Source organism: Macrobrachium nipponense, chromosome 31, assembly GCF_015104395.2.
Source record: "Macrobrachium nipponense isolate FS-2020 chromosome 31, ASM1510439v2, whole genome shotgun sequence".
NCBI classification, from domain to species: domain Eukaryota; kingdom Metazoa; phylum Arthropoda; class Malacostraca; order Decapoda; family Palaemonidae; genus Macrobrachium; species Macrobrachium nipponense.
This window is the reverse complement of record NC_061093.1, coordinates 28,499,536-28,507,773: the sequence shown is the minus strand read 5'-3', so window position 1 is coordinate 28,507,773 and position 8,238 is coordinate 28,499,536. Positions and strand designations below refer to the sequence as shown.

At 37.7% G+C, this 8,238-nt stretch overlaps 1 protein-coding gene across 3 annotated transcripts in view; it reads left to right on the top strand.

Annotated features, from left to right (window-relative positions):
• Positions 1 to 8,238, top strand: part of LOC135206733 (cohesin subunit SA-2-like) — a 307,211-nt gene that overhangs the window by 39,918 nt on the left and 259,055 nt on the right. For all 3 annotated transcript variants that reach the window (XM_064238201.1, XM_064238204.1, XM_064238202.1), the window contains exons 3-5: positions 989 to 1,337; positions 2,254 to 2,473; positions 3,885 to 4,030. In XM_064238201.1, coding sequence (XP_064094271.1) covers positions 989 to 1,337; positions 2,254 to 2,473; positions 3,885 to 4,030 — 715 coding nt within the window. The remainder of the gene's footprint in view (positions 1 to 988; positions 1,338 to 2,253; positions 2,474 to 3,884; positions 4,031 to 8,238) is intronic.

The window sequence follows — 8,238 nt, the reverse complement described above, 5'->3', positions numbered from 1 at the left end:
TGCTATAGTTCTTAGCAGAATCTCATTGGTTCCAACTTGCATTGTTTATTTTTTCTTTTCATTTTTTTCCTTCATTCTCTTCCTACTTTACTGGTTAACTTCTTTCAGTTCTTCATTCCAGTCTTTCTTTCTTATTTATGATCAAAACTTTTAATATGAACACTAGGAGTTCAATTAATTTGGGATAATTATCTATAATTGGTAAAGGAATAACCACATTGAATAAATATGAACAGTCATCATTGCCTGATTTAATTGCTGTCAACTCAAGAATTTCATTAAGAATTTGGTTGCCCAACGACTGGATGGCCTTAATATTTTTTTAAATTTAAAACTACTATTTTATGACAGTTAAGGCAAGCATACTCTCTATTAAGAATTATGAAACAGGTTTAACATAGGAAAAAATTGAGAATAACTCCTTTGAGGGTGAAGAAAAATCCTTTATCAAAAATATGATTGCTGTATATGAATATAACCTTGTTGGAAATCGAACATGTTCCTTTGGATGTTTAGAGGAAATTCTGCTGCAGCAGGTGTTTTTAGGGAGAGTATTTGACTACTTTAGATTGAAAGGTTTTATGAAATCAGAGGTGATGTCTATGAATTATACTGTATGTACTGTGTGGCAGTATTATACAATAATAGGTGTAATTTAGCTTGGATACTTTTACTTATATTTGTAATGTTTATTGTGCCTTGTAGTGGATTTGACTCATTCTGGCAAATATGCAAGTCTGTAGTATTCAGGATTATATTATGCATCTAATTTCTTATCTATTTGTGGGAATGGTCTGAAGAACCCATAACCTCCTTGTTGAACGTAACAAGTATCATTATTTCTTCATAGATTTATATTGATGTGTTCATTGATAGTTTGACCCTGAGAACTTAAATTTTGACTTAGGTAATTATTATTAATAGGTAATCAATTATTTCTCCTTTTTTCAGTTATTAATAGGTAATCAATTATTTCTCCTTTTTTCAGTCCTGATTATCAGATGGGATATAACCAAGCATCTTATGATTCAACCCCACAACATCATCAACAACATCCATCTCAAACTCCACAGCAACACCATGTTTATCCTCACCAAGATTTTGATCATCATCAGCAGCAACAGCAACACTTTCAGCAGCAGCAACAGCAACAGCAGCAGCAGCAGCAACAACAACAGCAGCAACAACAGCAACAGCAGCAGCAACAACAGCAACAACAGCAGCAGCAGCAGCAGCAGCAACAACAACAGCAACAGCAAACACATTTGGCATATCAGCAGCACTTTGATCAACCTCCACAGCAGCCCTCACATTATCAGCCTCAGCATGAGCAGCAGGTTGGTTAATATTAAAAAAAGAAATTCTGAAGAGTAGAATATTTTGACAAATGTTTGTCCCATCTATAATTACCATGAACATCATTAGCTCTTGGAGATATCCTAGGGAGGATGAGGACAAAAACACACTTTCTGGCTGACTGCCACAACAGGAATATGTTTCTAAATATGGGATACTCCAAGCCAGTGAAATAGAGTAAATGAAATTCACTGAATCTAAATCAAAGGACACTACTACTATCATGCTGAATTTGGTTAAGGTTTATGCTCATGTGAAACCAAATACATATATACAATGTAAATATACCATTTTCAAAGTTTCATGAATTTTAGAATTTGTTGAGATGTGTTAGAACTATACCATGCTAAAACTATTTATACCTACATTATATCATGCTAATATATTATATATAGGTATAGTAAAGTCAGCCAGTAAGCAGTTGAATAATTATATATCTATTTTTTATTTTGTGAAATGCACTGCAATGTTACATTCATTACTTATAATTATAAAACAGCTTCAGTATTCTGGACAAGCAAAATTCACTTGCAGATTTTCAAAGGAAGGAAGTCAGCAGTAAAATATGGGAGCTTTATAAATCTATTGCTGAATTGGATTAACCCTTTTATCCTTTGTGCTGAAAATTTCTCAGTAATTCAGAAAGTATTGACTGACTTTGTAGAATGTTGATTTATATAGTTGCTTAAAGTTCTGCATCTTACAAGTGAAAGGAGTTTAGTTTATCTGGATGTGAAAGTTGTTAGTATTTTAGCAGTAGCCTAATGAAATTATTAATGGTGTCAGAGTTTGGCTTTGGATAGTATTTCCTTTTTTAACAACTGAAAATTTGAGTTTGACATGCAGTTTAGGAAAATCAATTAAATTATTTGTTATTCTCAAATTCTGTTTATTTAGGCTCCGCCGGAGCTTGAACCAGAACCAGAGCCTGAACAAGAACAGGAGATGGAAGCTGATGATGGTGACGAAGACATGGACCAAGATGGTGATTCTGACGGTGATGGAGTTGATGAAGATGATGATGATGAGCAACCAGAGCAACCTCATGAGCCCATACCCCGTTTGACTATATCCATCCGAGGTGGCAGAGGTAGAGGGAGAGGAAGAGGCAGGATTGGTATGTATCATGATTATTATTTTTGTCTTGATAGGTATAGAACACTTCTCCTATTTTGTTTTGAACAGGGATAACATAATTTTCTTACTTTTGAAGCTGGTATGGCTGTTGAATGCTGTTTCAATATTGTTCTGTTTATACAGTAAATTTGGGAAATTAACCCAAGACATGGTTATTATAATAGATAATTGTAGTACAGGCAGTCCCTGCATATCGGCGCATTCTGTTAACGGCGATCCAGTTTTATGGCTCTTGTTTAGTGCCATAAAATTGGTGATTTATGGCACCATAAGGCACCATGTTCCAGTTATTGGCACCTAAAAAATTATGGTGCCATAACATACCTAACAGAGGCGCCATTAACAGGTTATCGGGGCTCATAAATTACTGATTTTTGGTTAATGGCGGTTTTTTGCATATCAGCACCCTGCAGAGAATGGAACCCTCATCGAAGCACCTCAGCAGCGTGGTTGGTATGGTATTAGCGTCCCACCTCGGTGGTCGCGGGGTCGATTCTCGGCCATTCCGTTTAGGAGTGAGAGATGTGTATTTCTGGTGATATAAGTTCACTCTCGAAGTGGTTCAGAAGTCACGTAAAGCCGTTGGTCCCATTGCTGAATAACCACTGGTTCCATGCAACGTAAAAGCACCATACAAACAAAAAACAACCCCCATCGATAATTGGGGATTGCCTGTACAGTAATTTTGATAATTTTTTCATGATATGTACTGAAATATCTCTTCATTAAATTCCCTAAGTTTTCATTATCCTGTTTTAAATCTATCCTCTGTTGTGATCCCCCATCACCTGTGCTTCCTTTTATAGTTTGTCTTATGATCTAATTATATTTCATGTGAAAGCTTTACAATTTCAGCTGTGACTGATGTTTGATCTAGGATAGGATAGTAGTTATAAAAGGTGTAGTAGATGAATGTAGGAAAATTAAACAATTAAAGGTGTAGTAGATGAATGTAGGAAAATAAAACACTTTTTTGCCTGGCTTACACTAGGCTTTGTGTATTGTATTTGATATCTGTTTAGGCTAATGTAGCAAAATTCTTGTTAAATGAAAATGCTTGGAAATTATTGTATTTAAAATATTTTCAGATTATTTTATAACCTTTCAGAAATGCTACATTATATATTTTTTTTATAAATTTATAGAAAAATAAGCTATAGGTATGCCACACTGACAGCTTAGAGTAGTGTAGGTTGGTTTATATGTAAAGACTTTTAGAAAATGTAGACAGTCTACATATTTGGACAGGGTCTTCCTCTGGTTAGTCCAGATTAAGAAGTTTTTATTTTAGGACAACTTTGAAAGTCATTTTTATTGCTTTGTAACAAATTTGCATTCTTGCTGGAAAACTAGATATCTATTGGGACTTCATAGGTATTTCTATCTTTCAGCTACAATCAAGAAAATTGGTGATCAGTATGTTGGGGAACAGCCTAGAAAACGTGGTCGTCCTGGAAGGAAACCTATTACAGAGATGATGGCAGAAGATGAAAGTTCCCTCTACTTTATAGTGAAGAATGGTCGAATAGCTTTGGCAGTAAGTTAATTTATATTGCTTTTATTGAAACCTGTGTACAGTCGACCCTCGTTAGACCAGACCCCATTCATCCAGGTATCGAATAAGACGGACACCTATGAGGGTCAGGCGATTTAATTAACCCTTGTTATGTAGGTTCTTTCATTAAGCTGGTTACTGGCAGGCTGGTGCTCTACTTGGCATTCATATAAGCAAATGGTAAACAAGTACATTAAATGTAATTCTTGAATTTCACATAACGATTATTAAGCTGGAATATACAATAGTCTTTCAGGATAAAAGTTTTTGCATTCACGATATGTTTACCACTTAAATGCTACTAGTTAGCCGACAGTAAACAATTGTAATAAATGTAATTTTTGAATATTATACTGTTGTTATTAGGCCAGAACATATGACAGTTTTTATGCCAAAACGATTTGCTTTCATGATGTGTTTACCAAATATAGGCTTCTAGATGGTAGACGGTAAACAATTGTCTTAAATGTAATTCTCGAATGTTATGCTATTATAATTAGTCCAGAACATGTGACAGTCTTTCAGGCCAAACTATGCTTTTACAATGTGTTTACTGCATATAGGCTACTAGTTAGCAGATGGTAAACACTTCCCATAAATGTAAATTGTGGATTTTGTGTTTATTTAATTATGAATGTTATGTTATTATTATTATGCCAGAACATACAACAGTTTTTCAGGGAAATTTGTTTACATTTATGATATGTTTACTGCACAGAGGCTACCAACTAGCTGATGGTAAATTTCCTTGAATGTAATTCTTGTATGTTATGCTGTCAGGCCAAGACTAGCAATTTATGATTTATGTTTAGGGCCTAAGCTACTAATTACTTTCCTTAACAGAGTTCTGAAAAGTTTAAAGGTTAGAATGTAGTAAGGGAAGAATGATGCTTTGTTTCTTGATGGCCAAGTTCTGACCATTGGTCTTGCTTTGGCTGTACTTAATTTTATTGGAACATCCCTAGAGAAGACAACATGGCCTCACATACGGAGGTTTTTTCTGGTGTTACACAATCGTGTACTGCCAGCTCACCTGGCAATAGCTACTCCTGACACCAGCTCCTTCACCGTGTGCAGAACTGACCATCAGAGATTCTTACTCACCTGGCGTCCATCTATCTTGGCATCAGCTAAGTCTAACGCCAGATAGGTGGATGGTTGGTTTGTTTTATTTCAGTGTAGGTGTTAGGGTTATTTGGTTGGTTTTATTTTGGTGTGCCCGGGGTAAGGGCCAACATAAATCATGCTTTGACAGCCAGCAGAGTACTACTCTCACTGCAAAGTACTAACTAAGTAGGTGGCAACCCTTGGCTATACAACCATGCCACTACAAGTAAAGTTGGGCACCAACACCAGACAGTATCTACCTGCATTTGCTCTGTTGACTAATGGGAAATGACAGCATTGTTTTTTCAATGTAGCCAACTTTTCTATTTCAAATTCATGCGTATTTGTGGATTTCTCTGTGGACCATACCTACCCATTATTCATGGGAAATTCGCATGTTTGCAGTATTTCTGTACAAGAAATATCCACAGATTATTGTATTTTCATACCAATTTCATGATTAAATGCTCTTGTTGTGATAAAACTTGAAAAAAAAACAAGGTATAAGTATTTTTTTTTTTTTTCTTGAGTTTGAACTAACAAAATAGACAGTTCTTAACATTTTTATAAGGGTATAAGTATTTGTGGATTCTAGCTATTTCGGGTGGGGGGCCTAGAACACATCCCCTGCGAATACAGGGGTCCACTGTATAAACTTTTATTTTCTTTTAAAAATGTCATATTACTTACCCTACTACCAAGTTGTGCAGTTTTTGTTAGTCTTAGTCTGAGATCCAGTTGGTAAAATGCAAAAATTGAAACAGTGCTACAGCCTGGTCTATTACTGTTTTGGAGTTTACAGTTTTGTTCCTTCAAATTTTCCCTGTAGGACTATGAAAGAGAGCTGCATGCTTCCCTCTATACTTATTAGGTATGTACATCAGGAGCCAATTTCTAATACTTTGTGTATTGGTACCTCTTTTACTACTCCTTAAACATAATTATTCAAATATAGCAGTTTTGTCTGTAAATCCCTTTAGCATCCTTAGAAAGCCTTTTCTGGTATACTTGCTGAAAATATATTTACAACTTTGTTACTTTCATTATATAAGACAGGTACTTTTCAGGTACTTCTCTTTTCCTTTGGACTTCCCCTTTAGCTATCTCAGTCTTAGTTGTTTCTCTCTTGCCTTCTTACAAGAAAGTGAGCTGAAAACCACCTTCCAGCCTCCCCCCATGTTGTGGTTACAGTTACTAGGAATACTGTTCTGGCTTAGGCAAGTTATTGTAAGGTCCAAAAGAAATGAGCAGTGTTGAGGCAGCACATGTTGTTATGCTTGTTTTTAAGATGAGAGCCCTTTCCACTTGCTAGTTTTAGCCCAGCCTAAGTCGTTGAGTTCTTAGCCTAGCCTAGCTAGTTCGAATCTGCCTTACCGACCTATCCTAGTCTAGGTGGTTTAGTCCTGGGTCTAGCCTAGATTGGGCAAACATATCTCTCCATCTTATCCTAGCCAAAGTGTTGGACATCTTAGCCTAGCACAGCTGGTTTGAGCTTGTGTATTTTTTTGGTCATACTCTTTAAATGCCCAGATGTTCTTCTGCTTCTTGATTCTGCAAGATTTTCCCATTCTTCAAGAGTTTGGCCTTGGGTTAGGTTCGATTCCTAGCTTAACCTACCTTTTCATAGAATAGATTAGGAACTCCATCATGTACAAGGACGTGTGACGGAACACATTTGCGGCCATGATCACCTTTGCCCTTAAATCGGAGCCGTCTCATCATGCAACAAACTTGAACATGGCGAGGAGACGAGGAACCAGCCTGAGAACTCTGATCAAGGGAAGATCAATACAGACTGGAACACGGTCTTATACTTGAAGGGGAGAGTCACGTCCATCCCTGGAAGATGGTGAAACACCTCACTCACTCTCAGAAGATCCCACAAGTCCTGAATTCTCCAATGGGAGGATGAGGAAAAGGTGATGGAGGCCTTGCCCTACGACGTATCTTCCTTGAAACCCATGGGACACGTCCTACTAAACACAGAGTCCAGCCAATCAACAAACTTGATGGAACACCTCTGATGGATTGATTGACAACCGACTGCGATGACGTCCTTGGCGAGGCTGGGAGTGACGTCATGGCAACATGCGGTGGGAGAGACATCACAGGTGGAGAACTACTTAGAGTGATGTCACGGTATTTGGACTTGTAGCTCAAGTCAAAGGTCTCAGTGATGGTGAAGATGGCAAAAGGCCTTCTTTTGTCTCTACAGTAACCGGAGGGCCTCCATAGGTCACATATATGTGAAGAATAGTGAAGAATCTACCAAGAAAATTCATTGCTGAAGGAAGTGGAAGAGAGATCGCCCCTCACTTGAGGGCAGTGCTGTCAAACTACGCAGTCAAAAGAAGCCATGATGTCACACAACAGATTACTCTTGCAGAGAGAGAGAGAGAGAGAGAGAAAACGTTTGTATTGCGGAAAAACATATAACAAAACCGCACTACAGTGTTATTTCATGACAAAAGGGTACCAAGTCAAAAATCATAGGAAGACAATATTCCTACATCAGAAAAGCCTTCTGTGAAGTAGGTATCCTCACATGACGACGCAGTATTGTCAGCGAGCTTCAATGGCAGCAAGGAACACACCGCTGACAGCACTGACTAGGTTTCAAACTCTCTCTTCACAGCACCAATGAGCATACCAAAATTAGTGAAGTGGCATCTCTGTCAGAGGGAAGCGAAGCAAACAGGCTTCCAAGTTCTGAGCGGAACGCCGCCGCTGTCAGACTTTCAGGTGAGAAGCAGGGCTGACAACTGAAGAGCCTGTAAAGAAACAAATAACATGCTCTCTCCCTCAGGAAAGAATATTTCTATCTTGTGAGAGTGTAAAGAATCATATTCACCTGTAAGGATAAAGGGAAGGAATGGAGAGACCCGTACGACCTATGCACCTCCCCATCCAAAATGACGGAAAAGAGATGAGATGGCAATCATGAATGGTCCTGCAAGCTCGTGGGAAGAACACAATCATATGCCATTAAAATTCATGTTACAGAAGTGTAGGAATGTGCTCCTATGCTAGATCCCTCTCTCCCTGAAGGGGCAATATCCCTTTGGGAAACGGACCAGCATTAC